The 23,469-nt window shown below is 42.0% G+C and overlaps 2 protein-coding genes across 2 annotated transcripts; both read right to left on the bottom strand.

The window, feature by feature from the left end:
* Nucleotides 1-4,787: 4,787 nt before the first annotated feature.
* On the bottom strand, nucleotides 4,788-5,922 carry LOC310864011 (C5a anaphylatoxin chemotactic receptor 1-like; the record flags this gene model as incomplete). Its single annotated transcript, XM_083772543.1, has 1 exon — nucleotides 4,788-5,922. The coding sequence occupies one exon, from the start codon at nucleotides 5,920-5,922 to the stop codon at nucleotides 4,870-4,872; it is 1,053 nt and encodes a 350-aa protein (XP_083628669.1). The 3' UTR covers nucleotides 4,788-4,869.
* Nucleotides 5,923-13,631: 7,709 nt separating this feature from the next.
* Nucleotides 13,632-15,688, bottom strand: LOC310864686 (C5a anaphylatoxin chemotactic receptor 1-like). Its single transcript, XM_083773391.1, has 2 exons — nucleotides 15,663-15,688; nucleotides 13,632-14,940 (listed from the first exon to the last, which is right to left on the bottom strand). Exon 2 carries the CDS (start codon nucleotides 14,932-14,934, stop codon nucleotides 13,774-13,776), a length of 1,161 nt encoding a protein of 386 aa, XP_083629517.1. The 5' UTR covers nucleotides 14,935-14,940; nucleotides 15,663-15,688; the 3' UTR covers nucleotides 13,632-13,773.
* Between the last annotated feature and the right edge of the window lie 7,781 nt (nucleotides 15,689-23,469).

The raw sequence follows: 23,469 nt of genomic DNA, 5'->3' as shown, positions 1-23,469 counted from the left end.
GATAGATGCAGCTGAAGGTAATAATGACACATTGTAGTTGTAGGTATGTTTCATGGAGGTGTGTATTGTGCCTGCATGGACAGTGTACAGTTAAATGAAAGGGGGATGAAACCCTGGGCTTGATTATGTCGTTTGTTGGACATTTGATTTAAAAAATACACAATATTGTTGTTTGATTTTGGCCGGTGTGTGTTGTTAACTCTGTCTCATTTATGACCAACAATGATATGCTCATTTGAGCTAGTCTATAATACCCATTATGGGCAGGAATCCCTTTTTGTAACTACACCTTTTAAGACGGGAACCCAGTTTGTTAGTGTATATATATTTGTAAAGTTTATTGTGACATAATTTTTTTGTAATTTCTTAATAAATATTTGAAGATTTTCAGAGTTTATAGAATCGGTCATAGACAGTCCTAAATGGGATGTTGACAGTTATCGTAACATAACACCTAAATGAAACAAACCCACAATTAACATTATTGGCTTCATTTGTGTTTACTTGTTCAAATGTCAGCTGTGAAAACGATACTATAGACCTAATGCTCCTTGTTTTTGTGATATTCATTTTATGAAGTGACCAAAAGAATAAGGTCGCGAATACAAGCGGCCGAAATGAGATCTCCCTTAGCGATAGGGTGAGAAGTTCAGTTATCCCCCCCCCCCCCCCCTCCCTGTGCAAGGGAGCCCAGAAGTGAATAATTCTCTACCTCTCTTCCTCTGGCAGCCAGCTGCTCCAGTACTGTGATCAAGGACCAATGAACTGAAATAAGCTGACATCCGACCCTGAGTCAGCGGAGGACCATAGGGTCCCGTGTACATGCATGCATGCACATGTGAATTTCAGAGTGCTTCTGAAACAGAGGCACTTAGACATTCTCTCTTTCTTTCTCTCTCACACACACGCATGCACACGCGCATGCCCGCGCAACCACACACACACACACACACACGCCTGTAAATACCGCTCTGTGGCCTTGTTTGAAATGAATGTAGTTTGTAAATAAAGATCTCCTTGTCTTGAATACATTGTGTTGAGTACTTAGAATTTGTTATCACGTTTACTGTACTTACTGTAGTGTTACACAAAGATGTATGCAAACAAGAGAGAAAGCTTTCATGTAATACAGTGGGAGTCCTTGAGGGGGTTCCAGGTGGTCCCCAGCTAAATGGAGAGTTGGTAACCAAATGGACCCTTATATATCTTTTAACTCTTTAAAATGAAACCAAATGGACCCGTAAAAGTGAAATTATTGTTAAACATCTGCATTTCAGTTCGGACAACTCAAGAATGTATGGAATATATTTATTGAATATAAAATGAGCAATATATTTATTAGGTTTGGCGATGAATTGGATCTGCTTTACTGAGATCAAGCGCATCAGTCCCAACCATAGGGACTCCGAATCCCCCGTAACTAAACAGCAAATCATAAACGATAGGTGGTAGCTGGGGTGGAGGAGGGTGAGCAGTGTGCAGCAGCAAGTAAGTAAGCAGATTGAGCAGAGCAAACTTCCAGTTTAAATAGCCAGTATGAAACTGAAATGTGGATGAGAACGTGATGCTGAGGCGGCCCAATTAACGGTCGTCAGCAACTGCACTGAGTTTCCTGAATGAACTTGCTCTGCGCATGTCTGTGACAGGCGCGATGCTCATTAGCCTAGTTAATTTACAAGAAGTCGACACAATTAGAATGTAGAAGAATTTTGATCAACGTTTGCCTTTTATCTCTTCTAATTACATCACTACAGCATGGAATTCTGGACAAAGTTCTATCCAACGACAACAAAATATTCCTTTGTTTTGGTTCTGAGAGTGTCACAGCCCTGGCCACAGTCTGTGCCACACACACTCATCCACTGCCCTGATGACTACCTGGGCCCACCTGTGTGTCTCACCTCACCTGCTCCCTAATGAACCTAGTCTATATATAGCCCTTGATGCTCACATTGTTGTTGGTTTATCAGTTTGCTCTGCCTTGTGTATCAATTTATTCTTGCCTTGTTAGGTGTACCTGATTTCTACTTTTGCCAAGTAAAGACTTTAGTTTATTCCTTGTGTCTGTGAGTTCTGCATTTTGGATCCTTACCTGGGATAGAAGCCTGACAGAGAGGCTAAATGTCATCAAATGGTGGTCCGTGGTGCAAATGCCGAATAAATAATGGGCCTTCATATGAAAAGGGTTGAAAATCACTGTAATAGACAAGCTCAACTCTGTGAGGACACAAGTTAGGTCTACTTGCTTGTGTCAACAGTCAACACATCAACTATTTGTCTCAAAGGCATTCAACATAGGGGAAGAGTGTATGTTTTACTGTAAATCACATATGACCAAGGCCTATAGGCTACCTTCAAAGTCATGAACATTCTTTTGTGATTTACATGTAAAAGTTTAAATCATTTGCTATGTTTTTGATAGAGTGGGCAGTTGGGCAGTCCATTTGCCTTGTGTAGATTTTCTCTTTGAAACAGAGAGCACAATTAAGCTGACCGACAGACTGACATCTTTGCCTGTTCTGTCGCTATATCAGATATTCAGAACACAGCTCCCTCATGTGGCGTAACAGAGGAACATCCAAAACCCAAGAGAAAATAATTAAGCCAACTGTACAAGTGTAACAATGTTAACAATAACAATACAGAGGCACAATCAATCGTACTTTATTTATATAGGCTAGCTGATAACTCATTTCTTACATCAGTTGGTGTAAATCAATGAGCTTCACAGAAAAGAAACATTTAACGAGAGGAAGATACACATTCATTAAAACAAATGTAGAATTTTACATTTTTTCATTTCATCGGATTCCTAGACTTTTGTTTTCCATTAAAGCTGCATTATGTAACTTTGCTCTTCTACCAAAGATTTGAACCCGGTTTCCTGCGCAACTAAAGCACTTTTTTTTACCATTGAGCTACTATAGCCTGCCTGCTTGCTCAGGGAATAAATTGAATCTGGACAATCAGGTCAAAATTGTGTCTAGGTGAGACATGACCTTTGACGAAATACAACCAATTGTTATGGACTTGAAAGCTGTACATTTTTCAAGAAGAGTGCTTTGTAAATACGTCACTTTGCTGCTGTGAGAATGTGGTTGTTTATAGGTGTGTTAGAGTTATGCACGTCGTCTGTTCAGTTTTTTCTTCTCCAAATCTGCACAGAGATGGCTTAAAATGTCAGTGACAAGCACCGGCAGACACACACACACATTTCACCATCACACCACACCCATCAAACCCTGTGGTGTGGCATATACTGTACTGTAAGTACACCACATTTCGACAAAATTAGCTCTCAGTAAAGGGAAGTAATTACTATGCACTTGCAGTATGGAACATAACACATCTATGTTCATTATCTACGTACAAAGAGTATTACAGTACATGCCATATACACACAAAGCACCCCGGGCCCTCACACACCTACTGTAGGCCTATCAGTACATCAACACTGGCACATGACACTTTCATGTTTAAGACTGCCCGCAAAAAACATGCACACATAAGGGATGTCAGGCCCTGTCACATGGGGCCTGACATTCCTGAATCCCTGGGCTTTTGACTAACATATTATCGTGTGTTTCTCCTTAATTTTGCCTTCATGTGACCTTAGAGACAGCCGGGCCATAACAGGGCATACTATTACTGCTGTTTAAGAGTGTAACCTTCTGGGTTCATCAGCAGAGTGATATATGAGACTGTTGTTCATGGGTCCTTAAATGCAATTGTCTCACAGAGTAGTTATGACAATTGTTTTTAATTCCTTTCATCTCAGCAATGAACTGTGTGACACCATACGCGCGGAAATAAATCCTTGAAAAGTAAAGTCGTCAACTTTTGTTTTTGTCCGTGTTTGGTGTTCTGAGTTCTGACAGAACATGGGACATGGCCCAGGCCGTAGCGTAACGGTCTGGGCACCGGACTGGTGATCCAGTCGCGGTGTGCCGCGGGTTCGACTCCCGAACCCGACACGGCCTTTACCGCATGTCATCCCCCCATCTCTCTCCCGTTTCCTGTCAGCCTACTATCTGTCCCTTAAAAAATCAATAAAAGGCGTAAGCCGCAAAAAAAATATCTTAAAAAAAAAAAAGAACATGGGACATGTTACGGTTGTTTTTGTACATGCAGGTTCATGTTACAATTGTTTTTTAGACCCATTGACCACAAAACGGAAGTGGATATTTCACAAGACCTGAGTAAGGCGAGCACACACATTTACGCTAAGCCAAATTGTGTAATATTGACCCTGTCACACCACAGAGGCAGGATACTTCAAGAATCACACTCGCACTTCACATTTACGAAACCACTGTGATGTTTTTTTCAAATGAACACACCAAGAACTGAAGTGATTTTTGTTAACCGTTGTTGAATTGAGTAAAACAATTTGTTCAAAATGCTGAAAATGGGGCGGGGTTATACTTATACCATCAAACCAGAACTATTGAGAGAGAGTATCAACACTCCATAGTTTTCCATTGTAAACCAAAAATATTCATAATATTCCAAATCATTGTTTTCCAAAACCAACTGTAAAACCCTTGCCTATGGGCAATCAGTAGTTACAAGTTAGCTCTGGTCCATAGCCTTACTGCCGTTGCATTAAGGCTATGGAACTGATTGGCTTCCTGCCTCGCATGAAATGCAGACCAGCCTCTCCTCTGTAGCGAAAATAAAAATGATGTTTTTCCTACTCACCAATACAAAGACGGGTTGTGTAATTTGAAAGCCTACTTTCTTAGTGGAAGAACTCTGAGCCCCCCACCACACGTATAAATGCACTTTTTGGCCAGAAACAGATGAAACACGTGCTTGCGTCGCAGCGAGATCAAACAGGGTCGTAAACTCTCCTTCAACGGATCTGCGTCAGACAACAGTTGTGTCATTGATGGTTCTCTTGGTGCTCTTGGAGTTGTTATTGGTGCTGGAGTGCTCCTCGCTGATGAAGTTAAATACGCTGCGCAGGGAGCGTCCCATGGTGTCCTTGAAACCCCGGCCAAGGCACACGTAGAGCAGCGGGTTGATGCAGCTGTTTAAGTATGCCAGGCAGACCGCCAGGCTATGTGTCAGGTATATGGTGGGCGCATAATCAGAGGTTGGATCGGTCGTCAGATATATGAAGTCCAACACGTTCAGAGGCAGCCAGCACAGGAAGAAGCTCATGGCTACAGCTACAATCACCCTCACCATGCGTTTGGTACGGGCCCCGCTGGACCTAGATGGACCCCCTGGCACTACCTTCTTGTACACCACCCAGTGACTGCCCACAATCACCAGGAAGGGCAAGAGGAATCCAAACAGGAAGCAGAAAGAGGTGATGATCCAGCCGACGCTTTGTGGGCTGAACGATACTACGCACTCCCTCTTCAACTTGCCAGCTTTGATCTGCTTGCTGTACGTGAACTGGGGGATGCTGGCAAGCAGGGCCAGGCACCAGACACCGACACACACCACGGACGCCTCCCGGGGCCGCCGGTAATTCTGACACCACACAGGTTTGATAACTAGCAACAGGCGATCCAAGCTGATCACCACCAGCAGCAGGACACTGCAGTACATCACCAGGAAGAACAGGCCCTTCACCAGGGTACAGGCCACTGCGCCGAAGTGCCAGTGGTCGTCGTAGGCCAGAGGCACCATGAGCAGCGGCAGCGAGAGGCAGCAGAGGAGGTCTGCCACAGCCAGGTTGAGAAACCACACAGAGTTGACAGAGCGAGTCATGCGGAAGCCGGTCACCCACACCACCAGGGCATTCCCGGGAACTCCCAGTAGGAAGACCAGGCCATAGCTGACTAGTAGCACTATCTGGATGGGTTGGATCTCAGGTCTAACGAAATCAGGAAAAGGCAGGCTGATATTAAAGTCAGTTAAATTAAAATTGTCGAAGTAGTCTTCGTCGAAGTAGTCAAAGTCTTCCATGATTTGGTCTGTCAAATTGAAGAAAGATTTGTTTGTTAGTAAAATGGCATGTCTAAAATGAGTGTTGTAGGTTTTTCATTTCATGTTTTTCAAACTTAATATGATGAAAACTAATAAAAACTGCCTCTCCCTGGCCAGCCGGGGCGCCTGATGGAGGGGAAAGGAACTGGTTGGCATAACGTGTTCCTTCCACGCGCTACGTCCAACCAGGGAAACTCCCCCCTGTCAGGTGTAAAGGAGCAATTTGGACACTCAGGCATGAAGGAAGCATGAGTTCAAGTCCGTTGCTCTCCCCAGGTTGGTGGAGGGTGTGTAGAGCCCAGGATCACATTAGATGATTGACACAGGGGTGAAAAATGGGTTACAAAAATCGTTGGATAAAAAATATATTATTAAAAAACAAATAAAAATACAAATACAAGTTTGATTACGATGATCAAATCAATGACGATTTCACACTGGTCTCTTTTCATTTTTTTGATGCAACAACCTAGCTGTGGTACTTTTATGGCACAGGGCACACACATATTTATTTAATAACTTTATATAGAAATATATTTCTTATTGTATATAAGGCGGTTTGACCCATGTTCCACGTCCTAAAAAATGTTGTCTGGCCCACATCTAACCGTCCTCTAGTGCACATTAGTGAGGACTGATATTCACGAGTTCATGAGGCCTTGCGTGAATTAAACTATATGCATCACTTCCTATTGTCAGTCATTCGTATTAATTTGAGTGATCTGTGTCAGTCAACAATTAGCCTGTTGCTATAAGTCCCACCCAAGCCCGTTCTTGGCCAATACCACGTTAGAAACGGTTACTAGGTTAGGGATCCTGGTCAAGCTTTCAATGCTGGTCAAAATGGTTTTGCAGTGTCAATAAATATATTTGCTGTACAGCATGTGTGGGTTTGTTTTCTTAAAATAAAAAACATGTTTTTGTTTTGACTTCGGTGTTGCCACATTGTGTGAGAGATATATATCTCTCACACAATGTGGCAACACCGAAGCTCAAAAACAACCAATGTCTTTTCTCATACTGTAAGAAAACAAACCCTTCCACACATGCTGTACAGCAAATATATTTATTGACACTGCAAAACCATTTTGACCAGCATTGCAAGCTTGACCGGGATCCTAACCTAGTAACTGTTGCTAACGTGTTATTGGCCAACAACGGGCTTGGGTGGGACTTAGCGACAGGATAATTATGTCTAACTGGGAACACAAAAGAATGATCACATTAGGCTATCTTTACTTAATCTGCAAGATCTCCATCCACAGAGCTGATTAAAATGAATTATCAATGGCTCTTGACACTTTAGCATAGCCAAACTCTTGTCCTGTGTTTAATTCTGTGGGCTGCTGTTGCTGTTGTGAGTCAAGTGTGGCACCAGGGGCCTATTTCACGAAACTTGGATTAGAGATTAAGCCGGGCTTTAACACATATCCTGGTTTAATATATCCTGGATCAGTGCTTAACCGGTTTCATGAAAGCTGGTTGATCTTGCCAGATTAACTTAACCAGTTAACCTGGATATGTTGAGGCTTGATTCGGTTTCATGAAAGTGATGCTACATAAGTTACCATGGAAACTAATGCTTTGGACTTAGCCTGCTCCGGACCAGGCTAACAGCCAGGTTTAACCTAATCCTGATGTCTTTACTGTTCATTAAGCAGTCAAACTGATCACAAACCAATGATGTTTTCCAGATTTATTCAATTATTATGGTTTTATGTTGCCTTATTTGTATCGGTCTGCATTAAAGGACTAATTTAAGCACTATATAAAATCAAATAACCAAAATATACAGGCTGCACAACATCATGACAGCTTGTGAGCTTGTAGATCAGCTGCTTTTGGTGAATGTTCCCCATGAATAGGTTTGCTGTCGTGCAAGTGCACGGTTAAGAAGAATTATTATATTATATTATATATAAAAAAAATTGTAAAAGTGAAAACCACTAAATATTACCATTACTCATTGTTTTACAACATATTACCATTGTAACGTTTCACCCACTACTAGTCCTACATACTTACACCAAAAAACCCCATTCAAACCTATTTAGGTTCATCCTACGGTGGACATGTGTGCCTTTTTACTTTGAAATGTTTTGTAGTTTCTGAGTTATTTAACTTAAACGCCCAATGCATTCTCAATGGCAATAGCACAAACTTTGGCATGCTACATGAACCATGACCCGGCCCTGTCTGGACCACAACCCCCTTAATTCTCCAAAGGTAGCTCCCTCAGAGGAGGGAGTTATGGCCAAATATCACAATGCGACAATATCATTATGCTTACAATATTAAGAATTCTGTTTTAAGTTAATAGTAGTGGTAAAATGTAAACTATATTTTGGGGTAGTTAATCATTCAGTCTATCCACTATTGAGAGTATGTTCTCTCTTTAATTACAGCAGCAGTATTTATTTTAGAAGCTTAAGTCCTTGTATCAGTAAGTCTTGAATAGATTAGTAAAGATAATGAGATATACAGAAGGGGGCTGTAATGCAACTATTAAGGATGCAAACTGCCTTAATACCCCATGAAGAAGAAGGATCAGTAAATCTGTGATCCACATAAGGGGTCTAGAGACAAAAAGCCAGACTGTCTATTAAGCCTGGCTTGCTGATCCCGGCTCGCCAAATCCACCAATTCTGAGCCTCGCTTGGCTTTAGTGGAACGGAATAAACCAGGCTGTAAAGATCAGGATTTAAAAAGCCTGGCTTTGGCCTAAATCCTGGATTAGTTAATCCAAGTTTCGTGAAACAGGCCCCTGGTGCTTAAGTGCTTGATAATAATACTGATCATCAATTTCAGCTGTGTGGAGGGAGATCTTGTAGGGTAAGTAGCAGCAGTAGCCTACTCGTATTCCCACATTATTGTTGACTGATTTGATCCCTCAAATGAATTGAATGACTAACAACATGAAGTGATGTGAATGCATGCATGCACGCACGCACGCACACACACACACACACACGTGCCATGTTTTGTACGTGTGTGTACACACCATATACTGTAAAGGTACACACACGTACAAAACATGGCTCTTAATAAAATCATTACATTTACACATAGTAAAAAGTAAGAAATCATGTCAACCTCTCAGAGTTTTCCTATTTAATCAGTAAAACAAAGGTTTGACAGTCCAGTATTTCCCCCCCTGTAAAGAATAATTACATTTAGTCTGTCATGCAGCAAACAAAAGACAATAAAAATTAAGTAACATATTTTAACTTACTGCTTAGTCGTCTTGAACTTGGCTCCTGCACAGCACTACAGAAATAAGGAAATTGTCCCTCCTTTCAGTAACATTTATGCACAGTTGCACACACGCCCTTACACACACACACACACACACACACACACACACACACACACACACACACACACACACACACACACACACACACACACACACACACACACACACACACACACACACACACACACACACACACACACACACACACTCTCTCTCTCTCTCTCTCTTTCTCTCTCTCTCTCTTGCATGTATTGAGTGATTATGCTGAATTATACAACAAAATTACTAAGTGCTTTTATTCATTACAATACTTTTTCTGTGACAGAATATGTTACATACAGCCAGGTCTTCCTCTGTAGGAAATTATCACAAGAAGCTGTGGTTTGCAGTGATTTTAGAAGAACGGCTAGGACATCGTTACAAGTTACAACAACCCAGCTTTAGCTGATTTATAGTCACTGCAAATCATGACCTCATGTGGATTATTGATGTTAGTTTTTATTTTACAAAATGTGGAAACATGCAGGCATATCTCATATAGAAGAAGAAAACCATTTAATAACATTTTCACTTGCAAGAAAACACTAGCATCAGTAGTTCCCCCCCATTGCAGCTGACACCTACCTGAGTTAATATTCTCTGCAGGTCAAAGTAAATGGTAAAGTGTGCATGTTTGTAAGATACAGCTTAAAGAACATCAAACTTTATACAAACTCAAGGATGAACTGCCCAGATGTTGGCGGTCAATTGGTCAAGGTCACTGTGACTTGATGTCCATCCTGGTGTCATTGACACAGATATGTTGGGAACGCCTGGAGGGAATTTCATTAATCTGACACAAACATCCATTTGTTCTGACAGATCAGGGGTTTTAAACAGGTGGTCCGTGGACCACTGGTGGTCCGTAAGGGTATTGCATGTGGTCCCTGGCCATGCATTTAGTAGGCCTACTGTAGCAAAGTGAAGATTCACTCTTTTGGCTCTGGACCACTAATGCCTGGGCTTGATATAATTTGTTGCACAAATGATCATGCAATGAATGAAACTTTTGAAATACTGTTTTATTGAAACATATTTTAATACATTTAAACGAGGCATTTTATTTATATTTCAAAGCATGTTCCCATGGACCACCTGCAGGTGTCATGGTCTGCAGTCTCCCTGTCAGCCACTCCCTCTCCATTCTGTGGTGGCAAAAATGCATATAAACACTATGGTATTGATTCATTGAATGTAGCCTACTAGTAGATGATACTCTACACTCTAATTACCACCTGGTCTTCACTGACAAACTCATTAGAGACTGCCGACTCATCTGAACCTATTTCAAACTGTGTGAGTTAAGTATAGAATAGAGTCCATTTAAGGAATGACCATCTCTTGTTACTCCTGAAACTCTGTAGGCCTACACTGCTGAAAGTATAAAAGATGTGTTGGAGATGTGTGTGGAGAGTTCGGAGGGAAGCTCTGGAGAGAGACAATAGTCTCTCTCTGGTGTGATGACATATACAATAAAGAATGGAGTTTGAATCCTGATGGTTGAGTCCTGCTTCCTCCTGATGTTGCTTACTTACTAATAGTGAGACCATTAATTTCCATTGCAATTCCTACCCTCAGTCATTGTCACACACCTGTTCCCACTCCATCCCCAGCCCAGCAGGGCCATGCCCACAATACAAACCTGTGAACACTTCGACAATCAACCTGCTCACTATAAGACTGGACTCATATCCCACACTCACACTGTCAGAACCTAAGCCATTGTCCGGTGCTCTACTTGGATGTTTCCTGTGATTCTCCTGTACCTGGAATATCTCGTTCTGTAAGGTTTTGCATTTTTTTGGACTTCCTGTGTTTTGCCTTGTGTTTAGTTTAGTTTTGCCTTTTTGGATTTTGCTTTGTACTTTTTGAAATGTTTGGCCTTTGGCGTCCCCTTGCCTTGCTGCCTTGTTTTGTAAGCTGAGCTGCTTCTTTAATAATAATAATAATAATAGTAGTAGTGTTTGAAACTACTCTGCTCTGCATTTTGGGTTCTGCCACCGTGACAGCAGGACTATTATGCCATTGACCACTAGTCACCATGGGTTGAGAAACAGGCATGTATAGACATGGGATGCATTGCATAGCAAGTGTTACGAAAGCACTAATCTTAGCCCATATCCCATCCCAACACAGCAGTGATCCCCAGGTTGATTCTTGTCAGGGTGGAAACCCTAGATTGAATACTTTATTAACAAGAAGGCAGTACAGTAACAAAACAATGCTAAAATGATTTATTAATTGTTACACAAAACCTAGGGCCCGGGGGCTTGTTTCAGTCAGTACAAACACTGCTACTTTGAGGACGAAACCATGAAAAGCACTAAGACTTGTTTACATCAGGGTCCTCCATTTTCAGAACATTTAAAGATGTACAAATATAGCCTACACTTCTATGAAAATACAGGAAATCATCATATGAAGAAAGTATAAAAGGGAAAGACATGTTCAGTATGGGAAAAAGGGAGTGTGTTGGGCGGGGGGCGACTCTGACATGTGTGTGCGTGCGTGCGTGCGTGTGTGTGTGTGTGTGTGTGTGTGTGTGTGTGTGTGTGTGTGTGTGTCCGTCCACTGGTGGTGACTTTCAAGTGAAGTGGTCAAAAGGGGAAGTTGGGTGACTTTAGAGTTTAGACCAATACAATTTGCGTGTGTGTGTCATCATGTAAAGTGGCGGTGTGTGGCTATAGGTTCATGTCGGTGATGTGGGCTTGTCTTAGTTAAAATACAATCTTAGTATGTTGAACATCGTTAGTTCCAAAATATTGTTTGTATAGTTGTATGTGTGAATGCAGGAGATTAGATCAGAATGGACTTATTTATTATAAAAGCCATCAGTCAGAGCATTGTTATTTTGGGGGATTCACAAAACAGAAGTTTTTTTTTTTTTTTTAAGTAAATTTTATTCAAAGAGTTGGATCATGTGCAGTTTTCACAGAGAGAGAATACGACTCTTCTTTCTCCCACAACTCCCTTCCCAGTCCTCCCCACCCACCCACCATCTTTCCCCACGAGGCCAGACATACAAACAACATACAAACACAGGTATAAAAAAAAAAACAATAATTTGAGTACAAAGCAATACACACAACATACAGTATATACAGGTATAAAACCAATGGGTAATAGATAAGATACTAAGAGACAAAGAAACGGATCACATGGTTATGGTTAATAACAACTTCAATGGGGGGTAAGAAGTAGTTTCACAAGTTCCATTTCAAGACTTGAGGAAATAGAACGCACCTCAGGATGTGTTCAGACTCAGAGTCAGACTGAAGAAAAAGTAAATCAGTGTCATACATATTCTGAAGAAAACCTGGAGACTTGACATTCAGTATTTGGGTATGATCAAAATAAGAACATTATAAATGTGTGTAAAAAAAAAAAGGAATATCAAACTTTAAAAAAAAATTCAAAAAATTTGCCACGGACATGAGATGATATGCTCTACCGCTCTATCCTCTTAACAGTGGTCTGGGCAGTGATGGAAAGTAGCTAAGTACATTTACTTAAGTACTGTACTTTTTTTACTTTACTTGAGTACCGGTATTTCCAATTTCCAGTACTTTTCTTCTACTCCACTACATTTCAGAGGCAAATATTGTACTTTTACTCCACTACAATTATTTGAAAACTTTACTTACTATTTACTTATTATTTTTATTAGAAAACATTCATTAACATACATTATTTAGAAGAAAAAAACTTAAGTTTTTCTTCTTTCGGCTTTTTTATTTTTATTGTCATGATTTGTCAAGAGCCGAGTTGGCATTGTCCGAGGCTTAATTAAAGTTATTTTAATAAATACTTTCTGAAACGTCTATGGGGAAAAATGAATGGGAAAATCTGTTCCGGGCCATGAAAGGGGGCGGGACTGTAGCAGGACTATAGCTCTGTCTGGAGGAAGCTTGTGTTAAAACTTATTAGGCAAGAGGTAAGAGGCAGCAAAAGGGGCAATTTACTGTAAACTGTTTGTGGAAGGTTGAACCAGCAGTCTCCAGAAAACAACGTATTGTGATTGGTCACGTGATAACTGCGGACCTTATTATCAAAGGGGCATTTATCAAATAAGTTAAACTATTCGCAATGAAAACACTTTGCTTGGCCAAGAAAACACACTGACCAGTGCCTTTTAAAAGCCTTTTGCACTAGGCGGTCACCATTTGGTCATTTCTCATAGGTTATATTATAAAAAGACGGTGCCTAGGTATTTTCTTACATGCACTAAACTATAGGTCAACTGTGCAATATTGTAGCCGTGTTTGTTTTACACAAATATCTCATCAAATATCCTGTATGTACAGGATATTTGATGAGTGCCGACTGCCGAGTAACCACTGTGAAGTTTGCCATTGGACACACCAACATAACTGCAATGTCTTAGTGCACAGCATGTTTCTTGTTGGATTGAGCCTAAAATGTGTATGAAATAAGTTGTACAGAATGCTGATAATGCCAGTTGCTTAACACAATGAGTGGGTATATGCTAATAGAGGTGTCTCCATAACCCTCGTCCTACTTGATTATATTATACATCAGATAACAGTCATGCTATTACTGGTTCCCGAACCTCCCGTGCTCTTGGAGTTGCTCTTGGAGTTGGAGATGCTTGGCCTGGCGGTGGAGGAGTGCTCCTCGCTGATGAAGTTAAATACGCTGCGCAGGGAGCGTCCCATGGTCTCCTTGAAACCCCGGCCAAGGCACACGTAGAGCAGCGGGTTGATGCAGCTGTTTAAGTATGCCAGGCAGACCGCCAGGCTATGTGTCAGGTATATGGTGGGCGCATGATCCGAGGAACGAGGGGTCCTCAGAATGATGAAGTCCAACATGTTCAGAGGCAGCCAGCACAGGAAGAAGCTCATGGCTACCGCTACAATCACCCTCACCATGCGTCTGGTACGGGCCCCGCTGGACCTGGATGAACCCCCTGGCACTGTCTTCGTGTACACCACCCAGTGACTGACCACAATCGCCAGAAAAGGCAACAAGAATCCAAACATGAAGCGAAAGGAGGTGATGATCCAGGCACTTTTTGGGGTGTACGACATTACGCACTCACTCTTGAACTCGCCAGCTTCAGTAAGCTTGCTGTACGTGAACTGGGGGATGCTGGCAAGCAGGGCCAGGCACCAGACACCGACACACACCACGGACGCCTCCCGGGGCCGCCGGTAATTCTGACACAACACGGGTTTGATAACTAGCAACAGGCGATCCAAGCTGATCACCACCAGCAGCAGGACACTGCAGTACATCACCAGGAAGAACAGGCCCTTCACCAGGGTACAGGCCACTGCGCCGAAGTGCCAGTGGTCGTCGTGGGCCAGAGGCACCATGAGCAGCGGCAGCGAGAGGCAGCAGAGGAGGTCTGCCACAGCCAGGTTGAGAAACCACACAGAGTTGACAGAGCGAGTCATGCGGAAGCCGGTCACCCACACCACCAGGGCATTCCCGGGAACTCCCAGTAGGAAGACCAGGCCGTAGCTGACTAGTAGCACTATCTGGAACGGTTGGATCTCAGGTCTTGTGAAGTCAGGAAAAGGCAGGGTGACATTAAAGTCAGTTAAATTCAACTTGTTGAAGTAGTCTTCGTAATCAAAGCCTTCCATGTCTGTCAAATTGAAAAAAGAATTGTCAGAATTCAACTTGTTGAAGTAGTCTTCATACTCATAGCCTTCATAATCGAAGCCTTCCATGATTCTCTGTCAAATTGAAAAAAGATTTGTCAGTAAAATGGCATGACTGAAAGGTTCTACAATTACATTTTTATCATTTCACTTGAAGTGAAAGGCTTACCCTAATGTTCACTATAGGACGGTGCCATTTCTCGCTCTATATGTCTCAGAGGCAGGCCATGTGGATTAGCCTGGTTTATCATACTGATATAACATGGATTCACTTGCGCTTCCTTCCCGTATCTGTCTGGACTTCGTCCCATAGGCAGCTTGAAAACTGGCCATAAATTTGCCTTTGTTGACACCATAAAGTTGTGCCACAACAGATAAATCAATTCTGTAGCAGAAGCAGGTACATTTTCAAGCTATCAAGCTAAGCCACAGATGCAAAGTAGAGAGAAATGACACAATCCTACAGTAAGGACTGACCATATATTGGACTGACCACCAATATATCGTCAAACTGTCAATGTATTGGTTCTCAATAGGTAATTTTACATGAACTAAACAGTAAACACTATACTGTGCATTGATAAATGCTAAATTTGTGCATGTAGTGGCCATAATACTGCAGTTGCCATACAATCAAACTGACAGTCTTTTTGGTTTAATATCGTGAGTTTCGATTTTCCCATTATGTCTCAATAATCTCTCTCCCACATAAAGTCACTACACATGTGGGCTTCATAAACAATAATGTAATAGAGTCATAGAGCTAAAAGACAACACATTCTTAATGTTTAACTTACTGCGCTTAAGTTCAAAGTCGTCTTGATGTTGGTTCCACACAGCACTACAGAAATTAGGGAACTGTCTTTCCTTTCAGAAACATTTAAACACACACGCATGCACGCACACACGCACACACACACACACGCACACATGCACACGCACGTCACACACATGTGCGCGCACACACACACACACACACACACACACACACACACACACACACACACACACACACACACACACACCCTTTGGTATTGCTCAGTATAGTCACTGAGATGTAACGATGTGTTTACAGATAAAGAAACCACTGAGAAGGTACTTCTTTGAGAGGTAATTTCCCCACATATGCTAATATTAACATTGGCTTAGTGGAGGCGGCCAGTTGACCTCTGATTCAGACATAACCTTAAACAAACCAGATTTGCCCATATATAGGCAAGTCACTATGACGCAGACAACCATAAACAAACCTGATATGCCCATATATGGAGATATGGTTTGCCCAGAGCCACAGATCTGACCGCTATGCACCCATTATGGTCATGTGCATAATTATACAAGAATAGGACCAACCGACTTCAAACTCTTTGCATGCACCGGCAAGGACTCAAGGGAGTGCGGTTACAGCGGTCCAGGCACCTTGGCTGGTAATCCAGTCTGGCAGTGTGGTGCGGGTTCGACTCCCGATGGCCTTTACTGCATGTCTTCCCCCATCTCTCTCCCCATTTCCTGTCAGCCTACTGTCTGTCCCTCCAAAAACAGGCGAAAGGGAGTGCGGTTGTCCAGCATGGCCGTAATCGGCATAAGGTGTTCGTGCCGCATAGCTCCGAACTCTAGATGTGAGGGCTGCATAGCGGCCAACTAGTACTATAGGCAAGGGGCCCGAACAGTCAGGCGGCCTTTTAAAGTATAAATAAACTGTTAATTCAAACGTTTTGCGTGCGCTCTATGTGAGCACACGTGAAGGAGGTGTTTATTATGCTGTTGGATGGAGGCAGTATTATGCTGAATTATACAACAAAATGAGATGACTTGGTCAAAGTGCTTTATTTCATAATGATACTTTGTTCAGAACTCCATATTACAACATTGTGATAAAAAGAGTATAAATACACAGAATCTGCCTTATAGCATACTCAGTGCCGCACTGTAATACCGGTTGAAAGTCTGAATTGTATCATTTGCTTTAACAATATTTAAATAATAACGGCCTTCATGTAGTTTGTACCCTCGCCAACAAAAGCAAAAACTTCAATTTTAGGACACAATTACTAACCATGTGGAACTAGGATGGTTATGAATACAGTTATTGCATTTAGCACACACTAATGCAGAATTATGGGTCCATATACCATGTAGAGATACAGTATATCTTGACAAAACCCTTAAGGCACTGACACGATGAATGTGTCAGTGATGCTGTCATTGTGTCAGGTTGTGTGAGGAAATGAGAATGAAAACATCAGCAATGTTTGGAAAAAGCAATGGCAATGAGTCAATGACTTTCATAGTATACACAGCAAACCCGTGTGTGTGTGTGTGTGTGTGTGTGTGTGTGTGTGTGTGTGTGTGTGTGTGTGTGTGTGTGTGTGTGTGTGTGTGTGTGTGTGTGTGTGTGTGTGTGTGTGTGTGTGTGTGTGTGTGTGTGTGTGTGTGTGTGATAAATGTGTGCATGCATGTTCATAAGGTTTGTGCGTTTCCTGTCAAGAAGAACATTTTCTTGTGACTTTTGATATGCATCTGCACAGCTAATATGTTCCCCCACCCACACACACAGTATGGATTTAACAAAATACAGATAACATCTAGACCAATAGTCATCAAAGTGTGCTCTGGGGACCCTCGAGGGGGTTCCAGGGTGTTAATAGCATCAACTAAGATCAGTTAAACCACTTTAATTAACCCTATATACTGTACTGTGCAGTACATCAGCTAATTGAAAATATCTGATCTGCAAGCTCGGGTTTGTTGATCTTTAACAACACCGTTTAAAAACACAAATCTTGTATTCACGGTCCCTGGCACAAAACATTTTTAGATGGGGGGGTCCACCACGGCCAAATGACATTTCCTTGACCTGAAAAGGTTTGAGAACCACTTATCTAAAGACTGCTGCTATATCTGGTCATTAGGATATCATGGGATCTACTTCATGAGCGACCATCGAGCCCAAACTGGTCATTAGGATATGGGATCTACTTCAGACCTGCATGGCCGGTTAAGACTCAGCTGTGCTGCGGGTTAAAAATCCACCGTGGCTCCCGACATGCATGGCGGGTTACAACTAGTACTATAGGCAAGGGGCCCGAACAGTCAGGCGGCCTTTTAAAGTATAAATAAACTGTTAATTCAAACGTTTTGTGTGCGCTCTATGTGAGCACACGTGAAGGAGGTGTTTAATATGCTGTTGGATGGAGGCAGTATTATGCTGAATTATACAACAAAATGAGATGACTTGGTCAAAGTGCTTTATTTCATAATGATACTTTGTTCAGAACTCCATATTACAACATTGTGATAAAAAGAGTATAAATACACAGAATCTGCCTTATAGCATACTCAGTGCCGCACTGTAATACCGGTTGAAAGTCTGAATTGTATCATTTGCTTTAACAATATTTAAATAATAACGGCCTTCATGTAGTTTGTACCCTCGCCAACAAAAGCAAAAACTTCAATTTTAGGACACAATTACTAACCATGTGGAACTAGGATGGTTATGAATACAGTTATTGCATTTAGCACACACTAATGCAGAATTATGGGTCCATATACCATGTAGAGATACAGTATATCTTGACAAAACCCTTAAGGCACTGACACGATGAATGTGTCAGTGATGCTGTCATTGTGTCAGGTTGTGTGAGGAAATGAGAATGAAAACATCAGCAATGTTTGGAAAAAGCAATGGCAATGAGTCAATGACTTTCATAGTATACACAGCAAACTCGTGTGTGTGTGTGTGTGTGTGTGTGTGTGTGTGTGTGTGTGTGTGTGTGTGTGTGTGTGTGTGTGTGTGTGTGTGTGTGTGTGTGTGTGTGTGTGTGTGTGTGTGTGTGTGTGTGTGTGTGTGTGTGTGTGTGTGATAAATGTGTGCATGCATGTTCATAAGGTTTGTGCGTTTCCTGTCAAGAAGAACATTTTCTTGTGACTTTTGATATGCATCTGCACAGCTAATATGTTCCCCCACCCACACACACAGTATGGATTTAACATAATACAGATAACATCTAGACCAATAGTCATCAAAGTGTGCTCTGGGGACCCTCGAGGGGGTTCCAGGGTGTTAATAGCATCAACTAAGATCAGTTAAACCACTTTAATTAACCCTATATACTGTACTGTGCAGTACATCAGCTAATTGAAAATATCTGATCTGCAAGCTCGGGTTTGTTGATCTTTAACAACACCGTTTAAAAACACAAATCTTGTATTCACGGTCCCTGGCACAAAACATTTTTAGATGGGGGGTCCACCACGGCCAAATGACATTTCCTTGACCTGAAAAGGTTTGAGAACCACTTATCTAAAGACTGCTGCTATATCTGGTCATTAGGATATCATGGGATCTACTGCATGAGCGACCATCGAGCCCAAACTGGTCATTAGGATATGGGATCTACTTCATGAGCGACCATCGAGCCCAAACTGGTCATTAGGATATGGGATCTACTTCATGAGCGACCATCGAGCCCAAAACACTAGTGTAAGGAGAGGCCTTGGTGCCTCAGCAGAGGTGTTGGGATGAAGTCAATCACTTTAGGGCCGGAGCAGGAGGAAGGGTTGGGGTGTCATCTCTAAATGCATCAGACTGCAGGTCTACAGAGGGGGAAACAGATAAAAACACCCTATTTAACCATAAATCTATATTTCACTTTGCAATAACATTTTCATATTTTACACTTATAGTATACTATATATCAGTAATAGCAGTCATCCATCAATGCAAGAAAAGAATCATCTGAAGCTGTAGCTGTTTACACTAGATGAAACTCTTTAAAAATAGAAGAGGGAAGAGAAAGAGTAGTTCATAAGAATTTTAATATAGACACGAGTTGAGTAACAACCAGTGACTAAAGAGAGCCACGACATGAGAGCGAGCTGTCGCCTCACAGCTAGAAGGTCCAAGGTACGATTCCCGGGGGTCACTGTGGGCTCTGGGGTCGTGTGCTCTCTTACGTGTCATCAGCGCCCATACCCTAGGGTTGGTGAAAGGGCCTTTCTGTGTGGCGTCTATATGTTCTCCATGTGTTCCCTAAGGTAGGTACCCTCACAAAAAAACATGCAGTAATCCTGGGTCTCTATAGAGCGTCGCAGTCCCACCCCCTCGAAAGACCCGGAAAAGAAATCCCCGTTAATTTTCCTCATAGACTTTTCAGAAAGTATTTATTTAAAGACGTTAACGCCGCGGACAAAGCCAACTCTTGTCGTGACAAATCATGACTATAAACACAATGTTTTTGGCCAAACAAAGAATTAGAAAGTAGAAAGAAATGGCAGGTTACAACACTTCTTTTTGTTGTTTTTCTTCTTTGTAATTATTTGTTTGGTCCAAAATATTGTGTTTGTTGTCATGATTTGTCACGACTCGAATTGGCTTCATACTTCGTAGCTTCATAGCAAGATGGCAGCCGTGTGAATATCATCAGCAGGTGTGGTTATAATATTCAAATATGTCTTCCCTGTGTATTTTTGATTTCTTGAAAGCTTTTGAGTCAAAAGGCTCAATCGAAATGCACCACTTTAGTGACATCATAACATCATCCCCTCCCCTAAGCTCTCCCCCCTTATCAACATTGATTGATTGATTGATTGAAATATTTATTAACAGTTTGTAGAATTACAGTACATTTCAAGCACAAACTCAATACAAAGACTGTTAACTGTGAGTGGACGACCCAATTAAGCATTACACTTGTTTACAACAGGGTCCACATTGTTCAATTAATCAAAAACAGCTGTGGGCGAGGCTTAAGTGCATGTGCTAAGGTGAAAACCAGGTATACTTAATGAACTGGTGGGTGCGGTGCGACCACCTAAAAACATAATTTTAACAATTAATTCTGTACACTTTTTTTTGAAGAAAAAAATTGTCCTCCTAGTGATACCTGATCAGCATGTTTTTGGGGGGAGGGGATCACGGCCGTCGGGATCGGGAGTCGATCCCGCAGCATACTATGGCACTTCATCTTTAAGCTTTCTTTATACTGAGTGAACTCACCGATGAGTGTCAGACTTGGCTGGTGGTTTAGGATGGCTGAGGTGTGTTCCTCGGCCTCTGCCACTTCGTCCTCCTCCTCTCCCCAGTCGGCGATGTTGGCCGGGGGGATGCACTGCTCCAGGAACAGGTCCTCGTCCTCAAGGTCCACCACGTTCTCCGGAGGCCAGCGCAGCTCTCCGCTCTCCACCTCCTCGTTCACGTCCGTGGGATCCACCACGATGGACGGTAGACGCTCCTTGGCGTTGCCGTGCACGTGCGTGAGGCAGTTGTCAGAGCACTCGATGACCTCGATAGGGTCAGGGAAGATCTGGATGATGAGAGGTTGGTTTTTTTGCCTACATTTACATTGGGCATCATTTTGGTATTGATAGAATACCAATTCACACAAAAACATTGTTAATTTGGGCATAGGACATGAGAATAACAATATTTTTTCAATGTAGATAAAACGTATACCAATACCTAGTGATGGAACTTACTTGAAAGGACAAGATATTGTCTTTCCTGTCCATGTCTTCCATGTATTCTTGCCCAGTTATCTCCATCCCTCTGTAGATGAGACAAGTGCACAGTGGAGTTACATAAATACTTAGATTCAATATTTTTACAAGAGTTGTTTTTATCCATCTATCCATCTTCAACCGCTTATCCATAGTCGGGTCGCGGGGGCAACAGCTCCAGACTTGGCTCCAAGGCCAGTGTGGAGATGTAATCCCTCCAACTGCGCCTTGGTCTGCCCGGGCGTCTCCTTCCCGTGAGAGGGACTGCCCATAGATCCGAAGTTAGTCCGTTAGTCCGAACATGCATTACGGTTGGCGACCATGCACTGCTCCCGTGCTTGCGGTTATGTTTAGGTTAGGGTTAGAGATAGGGGTAGTAATTTCGGAACAATGAACCTTCTGACTAATATAGGGAGAAGTTCGAGAGGCATCCTAACCAGATGCCCTAAGCTGGCTCCTTTCCAAGCGAAGAAGCAGATACCTTACCCCGCGTCTCTCTCATGTGACTGAACTTCTCACCCTATCTCTAAGGAGATGCCAGCCACCCTTCTGAGAAAACTCATTTTGGACGGTTATATTCGCGACGCTATTCTTTCGGTCATGACCCACACTTCTTGACCATATACGTAGTTGTCATGAGTCATGAGTTGTTTTTAGTTCCTCCAAATGTAGGCTAAATCTCTCTCTCTCTCTCTCTCCCCTGTCTCAAGTCTCAAGTCTCAACCAAATATTTGGTAACAGATGTCGGTATCATTCACCCTTATTTAAGTATCATCCGTACTGAACTATTTGAATCCTTCATCTGTAGTTGGATTATTATTTTCTGTTACACACTTGTGTTTGTCTGTGTGCGTGTGAGTTGTGTGCGTGTGTGCGTACACACAAATACACAGAGTTGCCCCAGATTGTAATTTAAATCGAATTTGATCATATCAACAAGGATTAAGTCCTCACTCACCCTAATTTAATTCTGTGGCAGACAGATAGGCAGAATAAAGTCTGCTTTTATCTTCCATCTCTTAGTGTAAAGCGTAGTCCTACATATTTTGTATAACATAAACATTAAAAAAAATGTTTGTCCAAATCTGTGTTTTTGTGGTGTTGCAATCAATCACATATTTTATCAAAATCGTATTTGCATGCTTCTAATGCTTAAATGTGGTCTGCTTCAAATGCAAACAAATTAAGGACTACGTTGAGGGTCTATTAAAATGCTATAGATACCATATCTATCACCAGCTGAATTTTCCTGATTGAGCAGACGCCTCCCTTAAGGTGTAAAACACTAGCATTTATTTTAGTAGGCCTACTGTACACATAGACTAATTACAAATTTACAATTACTCCTAATGATATATAACTATCATTTAATGCTTACATGATTCTATTTAACAGCCTATCGGTTACAGAGGTCCTTACCGGTTGCAGCCTTGCAGAAGAGTGAATTTTCAGCCTTGTTTTACCTCTTGATATACACAGGTAGGGAGTGGACACTGGACACAATGCATGAGTAGTTTATCTGGTTTGTTGCATGAAACTCAATTAAGAAACTTCAGACAAGATTCAGCAAGTCACTGAAAACATGACAAGAATGTAAGTTTTGTGAGCAAGACCAAATAGTTGGGTTTCTGTTCATCTTTCTAAATTATTATGGGGCCAAAGCAAATCTATTAAGAAGCTCTGCTGCGGCCCAGGCCGTAGCGTAACGGTCTGGGCACCGGACTGGTAATCCAGTCGCAGTGTGCCGCGGGTTCGACTCCCGGACCCGACACGGCCTTTACTGCATGTCATCCCCCCATCTCTCTCCCGTTTCCTGTCAGCCTACTGTCTGTCCCTTCAAAAATCAATAAAAGGCGTAAGCCGCAAAGAAATATCTTTAAAAAAAAAAAATAAGCTCTGCTGCGCTGGTGAGAAGTTAGTAAAACAATTCATATTTTTTCTGACGGTATAGCAACACACTATTAACCTGACGCTGCCAGATCCAAGAAGCTTGCTACGCAAATTTGTTTCACAGCTTATTGGGATCTGGGATCGCGGAAGCAAATTCGATGACGGGGATGTTCCTTTTTTTCAAGATACTTGGTAGATGATTGGATGGGACCG

Source organism: Protomyctophum parallelum, assembly GCF_964188405.1.
Source record: "Protomyctophum parallelum genome assembly, chromosome: 9".
Classification (NCBI taxonomy): domain Eukaryota; kingdom Metazoa; phylum Chordata; class Actinopteri; order Myctophiformes; family Myctophidae; genus Protomyctophum; species Protomyctophum parallelum.
This window is presented reverse-complemented; position numbering and strand designations above follow the sequence as displayed.